The sequence below is a fragment of the Haliotis cracherodii genome, unplaced genomic scaffold (assembly GCF_022045235.1).
Source record: "Haliotis cracherodii isolate W230 unplaced genomic scaffold, xgHalCrac1.p SCAF_7, whole genome shotgun sequence".
NCBI classification, from domain to species: domain Eukaryota; kingdom Metazoa; phylum Mollusca; class Gastropoda; order Lepetellida; family Haliotidae; genus Haliotis; species Haliotis cracherodii.
The window spans coordinates 7,654,906-7,677,767 of NW_027266330.1; the positions used below are offsets into that span (position 1 = coordinate 7,654,906).

Below are 22,862 nucleotides of genomic sequence, written 5' to 3' on the forward strand. Positions count from 1 at the left end.
TACCAGACAATCCAGTGATTAATGTCATGAACATCGACCCACACAATTGGGATCGATGACATGCATCAACCAAGTCAGCGAGCATGACCACCCGATCCCGTTAGTCACCTCTTACGACAAGCATAGTCGTCTTTTACGGCAAGCATGGGTTGCTGAAGACCTATTCTACCCCGATACTTATTGTCACATACACATTTTATACAACTCAATGTTTTTTTAGCAAATGTTATCACTTGACGTGAGCTCAGAGTGGACAGTGCGGGTGTAACCTTAAGTACATATGTAGCCTGATCAAACATTGAAACCCGTCTTGATGAATCAATTACGTAAGAATCCACCGTTACGTAAGAATCCACCACTAAATAGACGAGCGAGATAACAGAGAGAAAGAGAGATGTGAACCCTTGCTCTATGTAGGCTAGCTCAGCCACGCTCACCCACCGCTCGACTTCCTTATTTTCAAGCGATTTACTCCCAACAGCTTAATAATGTTGCACGTTTGTGTCTTGAGATTGTTCATTAATGTCATGTGTGTATGTTGCAGTATTAACATGTAGGAATGGTCGTCGGTTATGGAGTAATTAGTCAATACTAACGTTGGTCCGGACTGGCCCGGCTGTTGAGGCAATCCCGTTGACATTGATACATTCTCTACCTTATGTGTATCACTTCTAAATGCCATTCAAAGACTTCATTCATTATGTTTAATGTATTTTTTGTGCATATTACATTTTATGAAACAACTAAAATTGCGCTCATTATGATTTCATTTTCATTCTATACCTTATTTATCTACATATTTCCTCATAATCCTAACCTATTAAATAACACAAGTTCGACAGGAAACATCAAAGGGCGCCGCGATTCATCTTCCTGCTAATACATAAAAATAAAACCGCCTGCGTGCGAAGACCCCAACAAACCGTCTGTGAGTATTTCCGCATCATTCAGCACATGGTGAAGGGCGTGATATGTGGGAGCACAAACTGTGTTGGTCATGGCGCTGTTTTAACAACCTCCCCACGGCAATCTAACCCAGCTTATCAGTGTAACATGGGCGGGGGTCGAAGTCCCAGGTGCTCAGATTCTAGGTGCATAACTCACAACCCAGAAGCACAGATATGTTGCCGATAGACCATAAATCATCGGACATACCCAGCAGAGAAAAAGCATAAGGTATCGACCACAACTCCTTCGATCGGATTGATAAGGGCAGACCATATACAGCTAAACCACGTGATTAATGGACAGATAATGTGCAGTCCGGTTATCACCTGATGTTGTTCGTATGAATACAGGACACCAAGTCGCATTCAGGACCCAGAGAGACAACACTTGTTCCCGGTACAACGTGTGAAACTAGGTCACGACTACATGTACAGGAAGGGCATCGTCCTACCGTTAGCGTTAACATTGTGAGTATTAACTACAGTGAAATCTCCACAATCCGGTACACGTTTTCGAGTATAATGGTTCGGAATAACCAATTAATGGATTAATATCATTGTTATGAAGTAATGTTCATTTAATGAAGACATTCCTTAAAGTATCCGTCACAGATCCGTTTTCATATTTCCCTGCTGTTATCACGATATCATCTGCCTCTCACGCCCATGGAAATGTCGCACTGACAGGTAAAATAAGGCGGAGTTGATATTAATAATTATTATATTAATTAATTAATTTAATAAATAAACATCCAGTCAAAGCAAAGTATTAACTATGTTTGTTTGATGGTGACTAAAAATGAAACCAACTACAAATGGTTATCCGACGGTGATGTATTTGATATGGGTATACTAGACAGAAAGACAGTTTTTAGGCAATTTAGGCATAAGGCCCATAGTACAATGCAGATTGGATATTAACATTTGTCACGTGATGTACATGATTAGATTTTAAATCAAGTTACACATTCCTCTTTATAAGGACATGATTTAAAAATACAGAAACAGCTTGTATCATTTTAGGATTTTCAGAGTTTAGCAGATTTAACATTACCTGACGGTCTATAAAAATACCTTGTAACATAGGGAGAAATTTATGCCTTAAATGAGAATTCGTTTCACTTATAAGTAAGACATGGTATTCATCCTCTACTTCTCCTGATAAACAGTTGGTATGATAGGTGGTATTACATGAATCATGTCAATGAGTATCTCACAACAGGCGGCTGTTTTCAACTTCGTAATGTTTGTAATGTGTTGTTCAAATCAAATTGACTCTTTAAGCGCATCCGGGGTAGAATAGGTCTTCAGCAACCCATGCTTGGCGTAAAAGGCGACTTTGGTTGTCGTGAGAGGCAACTAACGGGAACGGGTGGTCAGGCTTTCTCAACAGACAAAAACGGTCTTCGGTTTCAGCAGCTTTTTAATAACAAGGACTCTTTTATATGCTGGTACTACGAACACTTAACAAGGGCGTGGCAGAGACTGTGAGAGAGGCTATGTGCTGTTTCAGGCGTGACCCAGTGTGACTAGAGCTCGTCCCAGTGTGCTGGCCTTCTGAGCGGTGACTTGACTTGTTTGCTGTTGGCCGTTGGCTCGTGTTCTTATGCCGTTTCTTCTGGACTGCTCTGTCGGTCTGGTCCTGGTCAGTGTTCAGCGCCCTTCTCTGCCTCTCTCACCGACTACACTTACAGTGCGGTTTATATAGGAGTTTCTCAACGGATGGCTGTGACGGCATAAAATTTCATAAAATAATTATGACAATCCGTAGATACATGAATACCTCAAAATATATGTACAATCCATAACAATCCGTTGTCAACTTCATTAGCATATCATTAGCATATAGTTAATACGAATACTTCAAATGTATGTACAAGCCACAACAAGCCGTTGTTAATTAGAATATAGTTAATATGCATACATATATAAATTCACAAAATAAAACACATTCTGAAACAGGGTACAGTTCATCCTCGCACACCAAGAACCGAAGTGCAAACAGCTGCACCATGTTCAATCGTCTTTCATGCGTTGTGGATATTTCTTTTTCTTTTTCACAGTCAACTTGTAAAGATCTGTAGTTTGGTGTTCTGATCGTATGCGACGACAACAGTTCATGTAGTTCTCTGTTGTCCGTACTCCTGTCCACGTGGGTCAGTCAACACACGATGCCCTCGGGTACCCGCATCCAGCGTCGGGTAGATGCTCCGTATGGCGGGAGTTGGTCGAACTTCTACTGCTGGATCAGAGTCCCTTTGTGTCAAGAGTGGCGCAGAGGGTAGGTTTCCTCTGTAGGCGCGACCTGCGCTCCCAGTGTCAACTGGCGCCATCTCAAACTCGGTTGTAGCCAAGACATTCCTCTTACTCATTCCTCGCTTGGCTAGCCAGGGTCTAATAAATCTTACATACAAGAAAATCCCCACAAGAATTCCCACTACAGTTAAGGTTATTCCCAAGAAATATTTCCAATCTGACATCTCCTCATATGGTACCATAGCCTGTAAATCATTAAGCTGATCAATAAGATGATTCATAGGGATATTCTCGATACTCTTTAGTTTATCAAGTAACCTAGTCAAGTTCATTTTTATAGCAGTTTTCAAGAAAGGTTTCCAGAGCAACATGTTGGAAACATTTGGGGTATGAACTAACTTCAGAAAATTATCTTACAACTCGTACTGGCTTTCATTATGATAATAAGGGAGTAAGGTCAAATGATCATTTGATGCTGAACATGATGCGTTCAGTTTAACTATTGCCATCGGAGGTAAGACCACTATGGTATATGAAAACTTGTTATCCGTATCACATACCAGTACAAGATCCAACCTTTTATTGGTTGTCAATACCCAGCGTCCCGCAGTAAGGTATTCTGCCCTAGGCAATATAGCATTTGGCTGGACTTCTGTGTGACATGTCTGTCGGACCTTTGTCTCATCTTTCATAAACAGAGAAATTACACATAGTTGGCTGAGATTGATTGGGTAGATCGGGCTCTGGATATGGCAATAGTCCGTAAGGGGTTTTGTACATATCTGAACTTCTCAGGGTTTCAGTAATGCATATTTCGTACGTTGTGCATTGACTGCGATTACCTCTGTTTCTAACCGGTGTTTTGCTACCATATTATTTATGTTGTTTGATCCTGTATTTATATGATTCATGACTAGTGGTACCAGCAAATTATGAGCCTGGTATATTCCAAATTCACCATTAACATCTAAAAGTGGAATCGTCGTGACTACTAATATCTTATCATCAAATAGGACGGTGGTACACAGTAAAGTCTTATAGAATCCCCATAAATTGTCTACCGGATTATTCGCTAACCGGAATCTAATAGGTAGGTGAGTTTTTATGTCCTTTATTAGAGCCAATAACTGACTTGGTGTTATGGTGCTGGGTGACAGATGACCCAAAGACAACCTATTCATTTGCAGCTGGAGGTGTTCTAAATATGACAAAAAGGTTTGTACCATGCTTCGAATATTTTCGATTACTAATTCCACTTGCAAATAGGTCTTTGTTGCCCATTCTAACTTTGCTATTCGATTGCTCAATGTAGTGGAAACATTAGCAATTTCTTGTCCCACTATATCCAGATCGTTAATGACTTCATTAATGGCATGTCGATTCTCCGATACTTGAATTCTTGTCGTATTAATAATAGAGAGCCCTTCTTGAATGACATGTGCCATACCTGCTTGATTCTCTGCAAGCCTACGTACATTCTGTCTAATAGAACTTAGGTCAGCGTCAGACACAGTGCCAAATAAGAAACTCAAGGCACTACCGATAAACGGCAATAGCGAACGCTTGGGTCGTGTGCGCAACCTACCATACTCTAAAAAATTGTCTGCTAGGCTATTTAAAGTTGTATTCAATCTTGTTATTTCTTCTTCTAATTTGATGAACATGCTTAAGATGCCTGTTGATTTATCGGAGTGGTAGCGACTCAAGAACTGTCTAACCATCATCGCGACTTGATCAATATTATACCTACACTTCCCAATAAACTGACTATATGGGTCTAAATCAATAATGAAGGTTACTAGGCATTTAGATCTTGTCGTGGTAATATCATTCAGTTTTTGAAATACAATGTTTTCGTACATAATCGAACCCTATGCTAACCCCATGAGGAAGAGTAAACCCAGAGGAAACATGTTCTCTCTGAAACATAAGAGTAATTAATCATATACACTGGTTCTACTCCCAAACCATATAAAACTATAATAAACCAGCCATTGCCTGGAGCAACTATTTCACCTTTTTGCTTTTGTTGGAATGTGCGTTTTCATTAGAGGCACTGGTTGGTTTCAGTTCAGTGGATTCTATCCACATGTCTCCTTGTTGCTATCCGCAACTTCACTTTCCACAACTGAACCTGTCGCTATCCGCAACTTCACTTTCCACAACTGAACCTGTCGCTATCCGCAACTTCACTTTCCACAACTGAATCTGTCGCTATCCGCAACTCCACTTTCCACAAATGAACCTGTCGCTATCCGCAACTTCACTTTCCACAACTGAACCATGGAACTCTACTTGTTTGTCATGCTTTCTGTAAGTTTCGGATCACTTGCTTTCCTATCTTAACTGTACCAGCTACCACTGTTTGGGCTACCAGCTTAATTTATACGGAATGTTGACCCCTCCTCCTCCTTCCAATCAGTGTCATCATGAGAAGGAGTGTTCAGTGTTTAAACATCTGTTATGTGTTCCCCTGTGTGCCCCATAGTTCGTCCCATCAGTTCTTACTGTTTGGGCAATCTCTTTAAGCATATCAGAATACTCTTGTCGCTACCCGCGACCAAATACTGATCATCACCGTTATCATGTAAGTACACCCTTGACGAAACCCGCGATCAAGAACTGATCCTCATAACTGGATGCTTTATGTTTTTACAATCCCCAAATATATTAGCATAATTTTGACCGGACCTGGGCCACGTGTATGTCTTAGCATTCATGAATTTCCTGTTGTGTTCACAGTTTCCATATTCTGTTCTTGATATGAACCTTGTTCTCCCGTTTTAGGGTTTCCCTCATCCCTATAATTTGTTTAGCCTATTTAATAAAAATCGACTTTCAGTTTCTTATATGCTGCCAAAAACTTCCCTAATAATCCGGAATATACTTAAGCATTTGCCAACGCTTAACACATGGCTGGATCCCCTTCAAATAAACGGAATTTTGTTGGTTCCCCATTAAAAGTTTTTATAACCTGCTCTATTACCTGCGCTCCTAAGGTTGTCGAAAGATTAGCTAACTGTCCTGTTATTTGTCCTGCTATCCCTGTCAAAAATTTTCCCAATTCCTGGCCAGCCATAACGAATAATGAAACAGAAGAAATCTGAGCTACTTACCCAAGTTGGTCTGAGCGTCAATCTTCACTTGTCCCGGGCTGTTCCTTTGTTTTGAGAGGGATCCGGGTCACGGCACCAAAGAAGAACCCCAACGTGCTCTATATGTAGCACAACAGACAAAAACGGTCTTCGGTTTCAGCAGGTTTTTTAACAACAAGGATTCTTTTATATGCTGGTACTACGAACACTTAACAAGGGCGCGGGAGAGACTGTGAGAGAGGCTATGGGCTGTTTCAGGCGTGACTAGAGCTCGTCCCAGTGTGCTGGCCTTCTGAGCGGTGACTTGACTTGTTTGCTGTTGGCCGTTGGCTCGTGTTCTTATGCCGTTTCTTCTGGACTGCTCTGTCGGTCTGGTCCTGGTCAGTGTTCAGCGCCCTTCTCTGCCTCTCTCCCCGACTACACTGACAGTGCGGTTCATATAGGAGTTTCTCAACGGATGGCTGTGACTCTCAAATCTGTAGGGGGGTCAAAACAAGTTCGTGGTACAATAAACCGGAAACTATTTGTTAACAACTGTCCGAATTATAACCATCATCTGGTCATGAAATGACACTCAAATCTTTAAGGGGGGTCGACACAAGTTCGTCGTACAATACACTGGAAACTCTTTGTCAACAACTGTCCGATTTATGACCATCACCTGGTCATGAAAAGACACTCAACCTTTTAAGGGTGGTCAGTAACCTTTCTTCTGATGAACACAATAAGCCCACCTCTACACAGCCTCTGGCCATCCTGGATAATGTTACACTTGCTGACTTGGTTGAAGCAAGTCAGCGATCCCAATTGCGTGAATCGATGCGCATGGTATCAATAACTGGAGTGTCAGGTCCAGACTCGATTATTTACAGACCGCCGTCATTTAGCTGGAATATTGCTGAGTGTGGCGTTAAACATCAATTTGCAGTGCTTGTCGGACGTCTGGCAGATATTTTGCAAATCTTTTGCTCAAGTGATTTGATGTTCTTCGCGAGGTACGGCCCGTACACCCATACACATACAATAACAGCATTCGTCGTGAATAGGTAACCCTGCTTTTGAACATGGGTTGCATGCATGGGTTGCGTCGGTATGTCGCTGACCTTTCTCAAGGTTCTTTTTCAATGTTACGCAGTGCATCCCGCATCCCCAGCGCACACGACCCGTGAAGATTCCGGGGTAGAATAGGTCTTCAGCAATCAATGCTTGCCGTAAAAAGGTGACTATCCTTGTCGTAAAAGGCGACTAACTGGATCGGGTGGTCAGACTCGCTGTCTTGATGCATGTCATCGTATACAAATTGCGTGGATCGATGCTCTTGATGTCAATCACTGGATTGTCTGGTCCAGTCTCGATTATATACAGACCGCCGTCATATATAGTTGGAATATTGCTAAGTGTGGTGTTAAACAACAAATAAACAAAACAAACAAATCATGTTGAGAGCTGCGGGGGGTAATAATGATAACTCATTTACAATGTCGATATGCATTATGTCTTTACATTTACGGGTGTTACTAATTATTTAACTTGGTTGATGAACCATCGTATCCCATTGCGTGGATCGATATACATGATATCAGGCACCGGATTGTCTGGTCCACACTCGATTATTTACAGACCGCCGTCATATAGCTGGAATATTGCTGAGTTAAATAACAAACAAACAAATCAAATCAAATTTTCAAATGTATACTTATGCTTTCGCCCGGCAGTTAATATCTGTTGTATTCCTAAACGTGATACGTAGCAACAATATATCATCGTGACCTCACCGCGAACTGAAGATGTCAATGATTATATAATTTGGTTTAAACAGTATATTATTTTAAAAAAAAGAAGAAAATGGATTGTCCAGTAGACCATGCCAGTAGTATGTATATAATACGTATCCCGTATCACTCTCCTCAATTTCTCCCCACCCTTAATGATTATGAATAATAATTAATATGAAAAATGATTTATATGAATAATAATTAATGAATGATGCAGAAAGGGCGAAGCTTCAATATGAATACAGACGTTGCAATGAATATGTAGATTAGATTATTGAAGTACTGGTATATGACATATTGAATTCCTAACATGTGTCGGTCAGGACGAAGGCGTGATCTGATCGCCTTGAGGTCGCCAGGTTCATTTTCTCACCTGACGTATCTCATAGAGGATAAATGAGAAGATGTAGACAACCAGGGGGATACCGAAAACGTGCTAAACCTGAAGTCACTTCCAGGTGTGACAAATGTCACACAATATCGCTCACTATGACTATAGATTATCAGTTCAATCTTAAATCCTTCCATGTGTAAAGAGGTCGTTCATCTACCATCCCGAAAAGACATGTCGTTCAAATGTGAGTCTGTATTGCTCCGCGCAATTGGGATCAATGACATGCACCAACCAAGTCAGCGAGCATGACCACCCGATCCCGTTAGTCACCTCTTACGACAAGCATAGTAGTCTTTTACGGCAAGCATGGGTTGCTGAAGATCTATTCTACCCCGGATCTTATGGTCACATACACATGTTATACAACTCAATGTTTTTTTAGCAAATGTTATCACTTGACGTGAGCTCAGAGTGGACAGTGCGGGTGTAACCTTAAGTAGATATTTGCTAGCTTTAAAATCCATCCGCGACCACAAAATCCATCCGCGACCACAAAATCCATCGACGTGGGATAATTGACGTGGCGAGTGAGAGAGAAAGAGCTGTGACCTTTCCGACCAGGAGTCTCAAATATGTAGCCTGAGCAAACATTGAAACCCGTCTTGGTGAATCAGTCACGTAAGAATCCACCACTAAATAGACGAGAGAGATAACAGAGGGAAAGAGAGATGTTTATTTTTGTGTCACGTGCACAAGCGGTCATGGTTAAAAGATTTGACATAATACACATTAAAATAATTGTGTATTCATTGTGAAATAATAATAAATAAGATATATACCAGCCACATAAAGAAACTGTGCACGGAGAAAATATAGATATAAGGGCACACCGTCCATATATGAAATATAGGTTTGAACATAGCAAAAAAACACAGCAAAAAAACACAAAAACACAGATCGTTCAAGAGGTAGATATTCGCAAATATACATACCCGACATGCACAAAGACTTTCAGACAGCCGCACTCAGCAATATTATATTCCAGCTATATGACGGCGGTCTGTAAATAATCGAGTCTGGACCAGACAATCCAGTGATTAATATCATGAGCATCGATCCATGCAATTGGGATCGATGATATGCCTCAACCAAGTCAGCGAGCCTGACCACACGATCCCGTTAGTCGCCTTTTACGACAAGCATAGTCGCCTTTTACGGCAAGCATGGGTTGCTGAAGACCTATTCCACCCCGGAATCTTCACGGATCGTGTGCGCTGGGGATGCGGGATGCACTGCGTAACATTGAAAAAGAACCTTTAGAAAGGTCAGCGACATACCGACGCAACCCATGCATCTCGGTTTAAAAGCACACCCCAACACCCCTCCCCGCTACCTCAGCCAAACACGCCATGGGTGAGTAACCCATTTGAAATCTGGGAGATGAGCACAAAACACCTAGTGAAGCTCACTTCACGTTGTGGACCCTTGCTCTATGTAGGCTAGCTCAGCCACGCTCACCCACCGCTCGACTTCCTTTTTTTCAAGCGATTTACTCCCAACAGCTTAATAATGTTGCACGTTTGTGTCTTGAGATTGTTCATTAATGTCATGTGTTTATGTTGCAGTATTAACATGTAGGAATGGTCGTCGGTTATGGGGTAATTAGTCAATACTAACGTTGGTCCGGACCGACCCGGCTGTTGAGGCAATCCCGTTGACATTGATACATTCTCTACCTTATGTGTATCACTTCTAAATGCCATTCAAAGACTTCATTCATTATGTTTAATGTATTTTTTTGTGCATAATACATTTTATGAAACAACTAAAATTGCGCTCATTATGATTTCATTTTCATTCTATACCTTATTTATCTATATATTTCCTCATAATCATAACCCATTATATAACACAAGTTCGACAGGAAACATCAAAGGGCGCCGCGATTTATCTTCCTGCTAATACATAAAAATAAAACCGCCTGCGTGCGAAGCCCCTAACAAACCGTCTGTGAGTATTTCCGCATCATTTAGCACATGGTGAAGGGCGTGATATGTGGGAGCACAAACTGCGTTGGTCATGGCGCTGTTTTAACAACCTCCCCACCGCAATCTAACCCAGCTTATCAGTGTAACATGGGCGGGGGTCGAAGTCCCAGGTGCTCAGATTCTAGGTGCATAACTCACAACCCAGAAGCACAGATATGTTGCTTATAGACCATAAATCATCGGGCATACCCAGCAGAAAAAAAGCATAAGGTATCGACCCCAACTCCTTCGATCGAATTGATAAGGGCATACCATATACAGCTAAACCACGTGATTAATGGACAGATAATGTGCAGTCCGGTTATCACCTGATGTTGTTCGTATGAATACAGGACACCAAGTCGCATTCAGGACCCAGAGAGATAACACTTGTTCCCGGTACAACGTGTGAAACTAGGTCACGACTACATGTACAGGAAGGGCAGCCGTCAGCGTTAACATTGTGAGTATTAACTACGTTGAAATCTCCACAATCCGGTACACGTTTTCGAGTATAATGGTTCGGAATAACCAATTAATGGATTAACATCATTGCTATGAAGTAATGTTCATTTAATGAAGACATTCCTTAAAGTATCCGTCACAGATCCGTTTTCATATCTCCCTGCTGTTATCAAGATATAATCTGCCACTCACGCCCATGCAAATGTCGCACTGACAGGTAAAATAGGGCGGAGTTGATATTAATAATTATTATATTAATTAATTAATTTAATAAATAAACAGCCAGTCAAAGCAAAGTATTAACTATGTTTGTTTGATGGTGACTAAAAATGAAACCAACTACAAATGGTTATCCGACGGTGATGTATTTGATATGGGTATACTAGACAGAAAGACAGTTTTTAGGCAATTTAGGCATAAGGCCCATAGTACAATGCAGATTGGATATTAACATTTGTCACGTGATGTACATGATTAGATTTTAAATCAAGTTACACATTCCTCTTTATAAGGAAATGTTTTAAAAATACAGAAACAGCTTGTATCATATCAGGATTTTCAGAGTTTAGCAGATTTAACATTAACTGACGGTCTTTAAAAATACCTTGCAACATAGGGAGAAATTTATGCCTTAATTGAGAATTCGTTTCACTTATAAGTAAGGCATGGTATTCATCTTCTACTTCTCCTGATAAAGAGGTGGTATGATAGGTGGCATACATGAATCATGTCAATGAGTATCTCACAACAGGCGGCTGTTTTCAACTTCGTAATGTTTGTAATGTGTTGTTCAAATCAAATCGACTCTTTAAGAGCATCCGGGGTAGAATAGGTCTTCAGCAAGGACGTGGGATAATTGACGTGGCAAGTGAGAGAGAGAGAGAGAGAGAGGTGACCTATCCGATTAGGAGTCTCACATATGTAGCCTGATCAAACATTGAAACCCGTCTTGATGAATCAGTTATGTAAGAATCCACCACTAAATAGACGAGTGTGATAACAGAGAGAAAGAGAGATGTTTATTTTTGTGTCACGTGCACAAGCGGTCATGGTTAAAAGATTTGACATAATACACATTAAAATACATATATTCATTGTGAAATAATAATAAATAATATATAAGTATGATCCAATTGCAGAAGAGAGTGCTCAATACAAAGTAGAGCATAAATACAGATTTGGATACACTTTCCTTATTTTGCAACTCCCATTTGATTTTGTAATTGGTTACAACAAATACATTGGGTTAGCAAGCGGTCCCTTCAAGACAAGGTATAACAACCGCACAAAATCATTCAGAATTGAGAAATATGAAAAAGAGACAGAACCTCCAAGCACATCTGGAAGTTAAAACGAAACAAAACCATTTACAAAATCAAATGGGACATAATCAAGAAATCAAACACCAACAAAAGAGACTTGCAATCTATGCGTGGAAGAGAAGCTCGAGATTCTCATGCTAACATCTAACAAGCTAAACAAAAGAAGCGAGCTCATTTCCACCTGTCGCCATGGTAAACCCCCAAGCCGAGCAAAAAAAGAAAGGGTCAAACTAAAAACCATGTTTCATTATGCCTGATGATCGTACGCAATACCATGGGTGCGTGAAACTCAGAGTTGCAAAATGATATAAGTAAAGTGTATCCAAATCTGTATATATATATATATATATATATATATATATATATATATATATATATATATATATATATATATATATATACTGAACAGCACTGAAAACGCACCAGCAATAAATCTTGAAATATTACAAAAACAACTTGAGCAAAGATCGATTTTAATTAGAACAGACATAGACGGATTATTAAGAAAGACGACAAAGAAAACAGGAATACCACACAGTAATTACATTTACGTCATCAGTGTGAGGAAGACACATAGGGTTAACATGAAAAGTCAATATCTGGTATGTCCGCCATTGGCAGCAACACAGGCCATGCAACGTCTTTTCATTGATCGAATAAGTCTGTGAATAGTGTTCTCGGGCATTCCACTCTTGACGTAGTGTATCTTCAAGTTCTCTCAGGTTACGTACTTGCAGACGACGTGAGAGGCGTTGACCCAGGTAATCCCATAGGTGTTCAATTGGCGATAGATGGGTGACAGGGCTGGCCATGGAAGCAGAGGCACATTATTGTTCTCTAGGTACTGTGTTGAAACACGTGCTGTGTGCGCTCTTGCATTATCTTGCTGGAAGGTGTGAATATCCTGGTGCTGATGAAAGAATGGGATGACGTGATTTGCCAATATGTTATTCCTGTAGTAAAGGGCATTAACTCTTCCACGACAAACATGGAGCTCTGTTCGATGGTTATGACTGATGCTGCCCCACACCATGACACCAGTGAATGTACTAGTATGCTGTGTGTATGTGTGGGTGGTGAATGTACTACTATGCTGTGTGTATGTGTGGGTAGTGAATGTACGGTCTATGCTGTGTGTATGTGTGGGTAGTGAATGTACGGTCTATGCTGTGTGCATGTGTGGGTAGTGAATGTACTACTATGCTGGGTGTATGTGTGGGTAGTGAATGTACCACTGTGCTGTGTGTATGTGTGGGTAGTGAATGTACTACTATGCTGTGTGTATGTGTGGGTAGTGAATGTACGTTCTATGCTGTGTGTATGTGTGGGTAGTGAATGTACGGTCTATGCTGTGTGCATGTGTGGGTAGTGAATGTACTACTATGCTGGGTGTATGTGTGGGTAGTGAATGTACCACTGTGCTGTGTGTATGTGTGGGTAGTGAATGTACTACTATGCTGTGTGTATGTGTGGGTAGTGTATGTACTACTATGCTGTGTGTATGTGTGGGTAGTGAATGTACTACTATGCTGTGTGTATGTGTGGGTAGTGAATGTACTACTATGCTGGGTGTATGTGTGGGTAGTGAATGTACTACTATGCTGTGTGTATGTGTGGGTAGTGACTGTACGGTCTATGCTGTGTGTATGTGTGGGTTGTGAATGTACCACTGTGCTGTGTGTATGTGTGGGTAGTGAATGTACTACTATGCTGTGTGTATGTGTGGGTTGTGAATGTACTACTATGCTGGGTGTATGTGTGGGTGGTGACTGTACGGTCTATGCTGTGTGTATGTGTGGGTAGTGAATGTACTACTATGCTGTGTGTATGTGTGGGTGGTGACTGTACGGTCTATGCTGTGTGCATGTGTGGCTTGTGAATGTACGGTCTATGCTGGGTGTATGTGTGGGTTGTGAATGTACTACTATGCTGTGTGTATGTGTGGGTGGTGAATGTACTACTATGCTGTGTGTATGTGTGGGTAGTGAATGTACGGTCTATGCTGTGTGTATGTGTGGGTTGTGAATGTACGGTCTATGCTGTGTGCATGTGTGGGTTGTGAATGTACTACTATGCTGGGTGAATGTGTGGGTTGTGAATGTACGGTCTATGCTGTGTGCATGTGTGGGTTGTGAATGTACGGTCTATGCTGTGTGCATGTGTGGGTTGTGAATGTACTACTATGCTGTGTGCATGTGTGGGTAGTGAATGTACGGTCTATGCTGTGTGTATGTGTGGGTAGTGAATGTACTACTATGCTGTGTGCATGTGTGGATAGTGAATGTACGGTCTATGCTGTGTGTATGTGTGGGTAGTGTATGTGTGGGTAGTGAATGTACGGTCTATGCTGTGTGTACATGTGGGTAGTGAATGTACTACTATGCTGGGTGAATGTGTGGGTTGTGAATGTACTACTATGCTGGGTGTATGTGTGGGTAGTGAATGTACGGTCTATGCTGTGTGCATGTGTGGGTGGTGAATGTACTACTATGCTGTGTGTATGTTTGGGTAGTGAATGTACGGTCTATGCTGTGTGTATGTGTGGGTAGTGTATGTGTGGGTAGTGAATGTACGGTCTATGCTGTGTGTATGTGTGGGTAGTGTATGTGTGGGTGGTGACTGTACGGTCTATGCTGTGTGTACATGTGGGTAGTGAATGTACTACTATGCTGTGTGCATGTGTGGGTTGTGAATGTACTACTATGCTGGGTGTCTGTTTGGGTGGTGACTGTACGGTCTATGCTGGGTGTATGTGTGGGTAGTGAATGTACTACTATGCTGTGTGTATGTGTGGGTAGTGAATGTACGGTCTATGCTGTGTGTTTGTGTGGGTAGTGAATGTACTACTATGCTGGGTGTATGTGTTGGAAGTGAATGTATGGTTTATGTCGTGTATATGTGTGGGTATGCGTGGCCTGTGCTGTTTGTGTGGATGTTTGCGTTGTACATATGCCATTGTATTTTTTATTTATGCATTTAGTCGTCCTTAACAGCTCCTTATCCGCTGAACTAATTAACTGCTGAATTAATTAACTGAAACTTGGCAGACATGCTCCTACATACTTCTGGGCAAAATGTAGAGATACTGTCTAAGGGCGTAGGTTTCGGCCCTCGGAAGGTAGCTCAGGGTAGAGACGGAAGACAAAACTCAGGGCTGAAGTTTTAGGCGACAGCAGCCATGTTTATTGTTGCAGGTTGAAATGAGTCGAAAAGGTACATGTTGATAATAACGTGACAGAACGCACACCGGGACCGAGTGGCCAATGTTCCCGGGTGGGTGTTCGCTCTGTCACTTACAGTCTGGAAGTTAATTTAAGGTACCGACGTTTACTACAATATCAGAAAAAAACTATTGGACCTACTCAAGTCAAAGTTGGTATGAGATTATTAAACAGTCATACATAACTGGATATTACATTTAAAGGCAATCGGTGCATGAATAAAAAATCTGTCTATTTAGCTATCACTATATTTCATCAACAACCAGACTTGTTCGTCACGGGTGGAACGAGCATTCATTGTTACAGCCATCTGCATAATGCTACCCCTGCGTCACAGGGCTGATGCGAAAGGTTCGTAGTTAAAATATTTGAATACTTTAAGGCTGAAAGTGAAAGACGTTCGCCCTTCTTTGACATTTCAAAGTACATGAAAAGAACAATTTATGCGTTACAACTTCCCAAACAAACCGTAGTTAAGATTTAGAACTCTCATAAAAACACATGCTCCCCTGCACATCCCTTAGGGGGCATCTCAAAACAGTATAGGAAATCAAAGTTAGATTCCTTTGATAAGAAAGTTGTCAGGGACGTGATTCGGCGGTTAACACGAGAAAATGAATTTATTTCAACACGAAAACTAAAACAAATTCTCCTTACAGAGCATTACTTAGATATTTCCAAATGGACCATTTGTAAACTCCTTTCCAAATTTGGATATCAGTTCAAAAAGACGAATAGGTCGAAACTAGCAATGTGTGAACGACCAGATATCATTCGGTTGCGTATCAATTATTTGCACACTATTAAAAAGAAACCAGAAGAGGGCTATGAGCCTGTCTATTTGGACGAAACCTGGGTTAACGCCTGCCACACAGCGGCTTACCAATGGTCTCACCCAGATACCAGAGAGCCACAGTGCAAGATCCCCCCTGGTAAAGGGGAGCGCCTGATTGTCCTCCATGCAGGCTCCCACAGAGGTTTCCCCCCTGGGTGTGATCTAGTGTTCAGATCCAGATCTACAGATGGCAGATACTACCATACCGAGATGAATAGTCAGGTTTTCACTGCGTATGTTGAGGTTTTAATATATCTGTCACTAATAGGTTTTACTTTACCAGCATGTCCATGTTCATTGTTTTTCTCTATTATTCATATTTCAATTAGTCTATTGTTTGTATACAAACACTATCTTTCCCGTATTGCGAAAGACTATTGATGCTTACCTATTCATACCTCACATACACGATATAAAGAGGTAACTCACATCCATACTAGAAGGATACTTTATTTTCTGTTTAAAAAGGGCTAATTCATACCTGTTTGTAAGAGATAGCCAGGCTTTGCACTCTTTTTTTCTAAACGTGCGCCATACTCGTTGACAAACAAACATCTACACACAGTTCGTTAAGTTGTTTAGATACATGACCTTTCAATGAACATCGCTGACATTACCGTTGTATTACACGATGGTCAGATGTGTGACATTTGTCACGCCTTGAAGTGACTTGAGGTTTAGCACCTTGGCTACACCTCTCGTTTATCCTCTATGAGACACACATCGGATGAAGGAGAATGAACCTGCCGACCACAATTCGACACGGTCACACCTTCATACTGACTGACCCGTCTTTTTGGATTCAATATGTCATCTGTCAATACCTCATTAATCTTATCTACATATTCATGACAACGTCTGTATTCATATTGAAGCTCCTCCCCTTCCTGCATCATCTGCATCATTCATCTGTCATTAATTATTATTCATATTGTCATAGGACCCGTGAAGATCCGGGGTAGAATAGGTTTTCACCAACCCATGCTTGTCGTAAAAGGCGACTATGCTTGTCGTAAAAGGCGACTAACGGTATCGGGTGGTCAGGCTCGCTGACTTGGTCGATGCACGGTCATCGATCCCAATGGCGTGGATTATTTACAGACCGCCGTCATATAGCTGGAATGTTGCTGAGTGCGGCGTTAAACAACCAACCAACCAACCAACCAATCATATTGTCATAGCGCGGAAACTTGCTTAATAATTCATGTCAAAATATAAAAATAATATTCACAATTTATCAAATACACTTTGCAGTCAAACCACGGACATCTCACATAAATGGCAGTGACTCACTTAGGTTGTAAAAACAAGTTACGTGACTTTTTGATTTCACTTTAGAGTTTTCTCATAATAATCATATCAAGGTTATGTCAAACCTCGAGGCAGTTACATATGTCGTCTTTCAAAGGTATTCATGTTTCAAATAAAATAATTCAGACCCAAACAGTTCTTTATAAAGCGATTGGTGTGTCTTTGTTGTTTTTGATTTTCGATATTGGTATTGAAAGAAAACAAACAATATGAAATATAAAATTTATGATTCAGCTAAAGGTACGTGCAGGTGTAAAACTACATTTTGAAGTCGACTCAAGAAGATCGTCAACACCTAGACTGACATTTAGTCCCAGAAATAAAGTTATTTTATTTAAACATGTATCTACCAAAAAAATCCACATGGAGCCCAGTTCAGGTGAGGCAATCTAGACTTGTAAAATCATTCTAAACTTGAGTTGGACTCATTCAGAGACTATTCAACACCTTAAATTGTATATTCTTTTGATATGAACACGTTCCTTATTTCAATATGGTATTCAGTCTACTACCGTACGACCACAACATGGTTAATTTCAAAACATTTCGCGTCTCCTTGAACACAAGTACACCGGCAAACATGAACTTGTGTTTGTTAAACATTTTTTGTCCATTAAAACACGTGTTATTTTAAAGGGGGAATTCAAATATTTAGTTGTCTGTTCAGGTAACTAATTTTAGCTATTGTTACTCAATAAAATATTATTTAAACCACATTAGCTTACTTCGTGCTGAAATGTGTGGCCGGGCTAACTTCAAATATTCATGTCAAATAAAACCCAGGCATCTGAGGCATATTTATTGAACACCAGATGCCAGAGAATAACCAGTCTCGATTTTCCAATGAAACAGATTTCTTTGGGCGTAAAATGCACACACGTGCTGGGGGAGGTACAATGCATAAAACATATTTACCTGTCGAAATCAAGTATAGATAATATAATATATACACATGAAAACAAACAAAAAACATGACTGGTACAAATAGTTTTGTATACAATGTCTTAAATATAAACGACATATCTTTTGCATAATGTAGATTCCATTGTTTAATTACGGCTGTATATTGTTATAATTGCTTTGACTATGATACTTTTGTGATATCCATATATAACTAAGGGCAAGTTCGTCAAACATTCGTTTCATGCATTATATCCATATATGTTTCCATGTTCCTATTAAATATAATTTAGGGGGCACGGGGCCCAGTCGTTTAAGGCGCCACGATTCGCTGTGCAGAGTTGCGTCCCTGGACACGCCAGAAACCTATGACTGTGGGTTCGAATCCCGGTTCGCCCCAATTATGTTATTAGGTTTGTGCTCGTGGGTTTCACCGAAGTGCTAAACGTCTGAGACCTGCATCACTTCGGGCTTTCCTCCCTTATCAAGTTGACACGCCGTGATATAACTGGAATACTGTTAAAAGCGGCGTTAAACCCAACTCATTCACTCATTAAATATAATTTGAATAAAATTATCATTGCTGCCCTTGTTTGTCTGGTTTCTCTTTTGGCTGACATCGCATGACAGGAGTACTGCCGTGCGTCGTCAGCAATAATAAATACTTTCTTTTTTTATGTAAATTGTATGAATGGCGGGGGGGGGGGGGGGGGGGGGGGGGTACCGATAGCCGACATGCTTACCCTTGTCGCGAACACCTGGTGTCATCACTGATGTTCAGTGGTCCTTTCATATAATTTCCACAGCTTTTGTGCCCTTTGCACCAAACTGAATTTGTTTCGACAGCAAAGCTAGGCTAGGCATTGACACCTGATATTGTTATCGTTCAGGTCTTCAAGTCATCAAGTTAACGAAGTTCAAGGTTTGCCGGAGTGACGCTCACGCCTTGCTAATCACGATCAAACTGTCAACAACAATTTGTTTATAACTGTAACTATATTAGGCTTCCGAGATGTATCTGGGCCACAGGTGGCCAAGTCGGTAAAGGCGCTGCACCAGATATAGCATATTAGTATTCATACATTATTAACTTTATTAACCATAAATATTAATGATGATAGGGTCATGTGAATGTTGACGCCCTTCATGATACCGATGTATATGTGTTTGTCATGTTAATGTTGAGGTTGTGTATGAAGCAGATGCATTCCAAGCCTGTGATTAAACGCCAGTTGTGTCCCGTAAGTAAACAAGGTCTATGTTATCCAATACTTTGATCTTGATTTTTTTCAGAGATAACAGTTCAAGGCACAAGAATGCTTCTCTGCTCTCCACGTCACTGGAAACTCGTTGCATTTTCCATTTGCCCGTTGGTTCTGATAGCACTCGCCTACTCATTTCTTGGAATCAAGGGAACAGTAAGTTATAGTACATTTCAAATCTTGAGCGGAAAAGGCCAAGTTTCCTATGGGAATAATGACAGTACTTCAGTAATACAAACCCCTCCTGAGGAATATTTCGTCAGGCCTCGGTGGGAAAAGAAATATTTCATCTATGACTGTGCCAACGGTAACTGTGGTGGTCTAGGGGACAGACAGGAAGGAATTGTCGGTGCTTTCATTATTTCACAAATGTTAAGCCGGAAGTTCAAAGTGAAGATGTTGGTACCATGTGATATCAGGAATTTCCTCCAAGCAAACAAAGTTGACTGGATTCTACAAAGTTCTGAAATTAGTGGCCTGAAAAGTAGCGCATACAAGCGAATTGACGCTGATGCATTTAAGCTACGAGATAAAATTGCAAAATCTCTTGATTTACAGTACGAATTTCCTTCCGATGTTACATATTTTACTGTTAATCAAGAAATGGTTAACTATCTAAAACTACATCCACTATTTAAGTCTCTTCGGTGGGCACATAATCAGACAACAACTGACATATACAATATTGTTTTACGACGGTTGTTTAGTATGAAACCTGAAATCCAGAAAAGGTTTGATCTTTATCAATCTTCAGCCCGTAGCAACGGGAGGAAACTCGTGTGTGCTCATGTGCGTGTGGGGGGTAATCCTACCATTCCAAATGATTGGTACAATCCCACACCCTTGAACGTTAGTGTGGTGTGGAACTTCCTCCGCCAGTATAACAACAGCGCCCTCTATCGGATGTTCGTAGCTACAGACTCCCAGAAAGTGCGACAGGACGCCAAGAGGCTATTTCCAGATGTCATCCAAGATTTGGAGGGGGATATAGTTCATGTTGATCGTGACAATCATGCAAAAGATTACGCGTGCGCGGGGTTTGGTAAAGTGATTCTTGATCAACAAACGATGTCATCATGTGACGTATTCTTTATGACAGACAGCGGACTTGGCCGAATCGCATCCATGATGCGAGGAACAGATAAAGACCTGTACTGTATGGCTAGCAAGTCCACCTACAGAAAGTGCTCTTTTAGTGATAAGGCTTTCTTTCCACAGTTCTGGTAGGTGCCATAGTTGCATGATTGTGCATACGCCTGGTGTCTGTTGTAGGATAGGCCCCAAATCACACACGGCTGTACGACGAATATAATATTGTAATCATCAAATGTTCCCCGGGAACACACGTCTTTATTCACATTACTGTAAAAATCCAACTGTCCTAACGGTCTAATATCTTCTTCATTCTACATTGCAACGCATCCCCTTTGTCCGCCATATTCGTTCTACATTCCTTAAGAGTTATCCCCCCATCACTGCCCGTACATCAAGCTCCTCACAGCGATAGTCCGTTCGCGGAGCTCTCATTACTATCGCTGCCACCAGTTAAAACTCCCCACTGTGATAGGTGGCCCCAACCATTCTTGGAGCCGAATGACCGTTATGTTTACAAACAAGTGACGACTGTTGTGACGCCGAATACACTTACCGCTGATAAATTACTTTCTTTTTTTGTCTGTTTGAATTTCTATTTCATAAAAACTATCATGTAATTGGAATAGTAAGAATGTAAGGGAGAAGTTGGTTGATTTTCCGTTAGTCTGCAATCTCGAACCAATCTATTTAATAAAACAACAAAGTAAATTCATCTGGAAAACATGGTCAGTCGTAAACCTTTCAAAATGAAATATGATGGCATTCCCAAAGACATAAACAAAAGTATGAACGTTACTACGTTTGGGGTTAGAGGGCAAACTTCAGGATTCTTGTAATGGCCGCGCCCACACTGGTGGCAGCGATTTTACCGAGAGTGTAATGAAGGTGTCACGCGCTGGGAAGGAGCTTGGCCCGTACATGTATGGTAACACAAGTTACCTCCCCTTATACTACACTATCAAGCACTGGCCGTCGTGATATTAGCAGAGTTGGAGTTAAACATCAAACCCAAAACACGTAATTTCACCACATCCCAGAGCGACAGCCCGGAGAGCAGAAGGTCGGTGGGTCGGTCCAATGACAGCATCATTCCAAAAGACGTTAAAAGATAGCAATTAATGTTACGCTGCCTGGCGTTGTAATTAAAGCAAAGGTATATATTTCCTCCAGTGTGCGTGTGTGGAATGTGTGTACGGATAAACATTGCCCTCTTTACCAACACGTGTTTGTGTTTTTATTTGTATATGATATACTGTATGGAAAGCTAAGTAAAATATTGAAGCAAATCATTGATATTCGGGTATTTGCCAACAGCAGAATTGAACACGGTTCATGAACAAAAGTCAAAATATGGCGCCACAGGTTTGATCATTAAGGCATAACAAAGGTTTTTACCAATAAAGCATAACATTGGTTTTATCAATAATCCATAACATGGGTTTTATCAATAAAGCAAAACATATGTTTTGATCAATAAAGCTTAACATATGTTTTATCAATAAGCCATAACATATGTTTTATCAATAATGTATAACATAGGTTTTGATCAATTAACCATAACATAGGTTTTATCAATAAGCCATAACATATGTTTTATCAATAAAGCATAACATAGTTTTTATCAATAAGCCACAGCATAGGTTTTATCAATAAAGCAAAACATATGTTTTGATCATTTAACCATAACATAGGTTTCATCAATAAGCCATAACATATGTTTTATCAATAAAGCATACCATATGTTTTGCTCAATAAGCCATAACATATATTTTATCAATAAAGCATAACATATGTTTTATCAAAAAGGCATAACATAGGTTTTATCATTCAAGCATAACATAGGTTTTGATCAATAAGGCATAACATAGTTTTTATCAATAAGGCATAACACAGGTTTTAGCAATAAGGCATATCATATGTTTTATCAAAAAGGCATAACATAGTTTTTATCAAAAAGGCATAACATAGTTTTTATCAATAAGGCATAACATAGGTTTTATCAATAAAGCATAGCATA

General features: G+C 40.5%; 1 protein-coding gene and 1 pseudogene across 1 annotated transcript; one reads left to right on the top strand and one right to left on the bottom strand.

Moving 5' to 3' along the window:
• Positions 1-3,064: 3,064 nt before the first annotated feature.
• Positions 3,065-5,116, bottom strand: LOC139448026 (uncharacterized; annotated as a pseudogene).
• Positions 5,117-19,804: 14,688 nt separating this feature from the next.
• On the top strand, positions 19,805-22,035 carry LOC139448267 (uncharacterized). Its single transcript, XM_071229799.1, has one exon. It carries the CDS (start codon positions 19,805-19,807, stop codon positions 20,975-20,977), a length of 1,173 nt encoding a protein of 390 aa, XP_071085900.1. The 3' UTR covers positions 20,978-22,035.
• Positions 22,036-22,862: the final 827 nt, after the last annotated feature.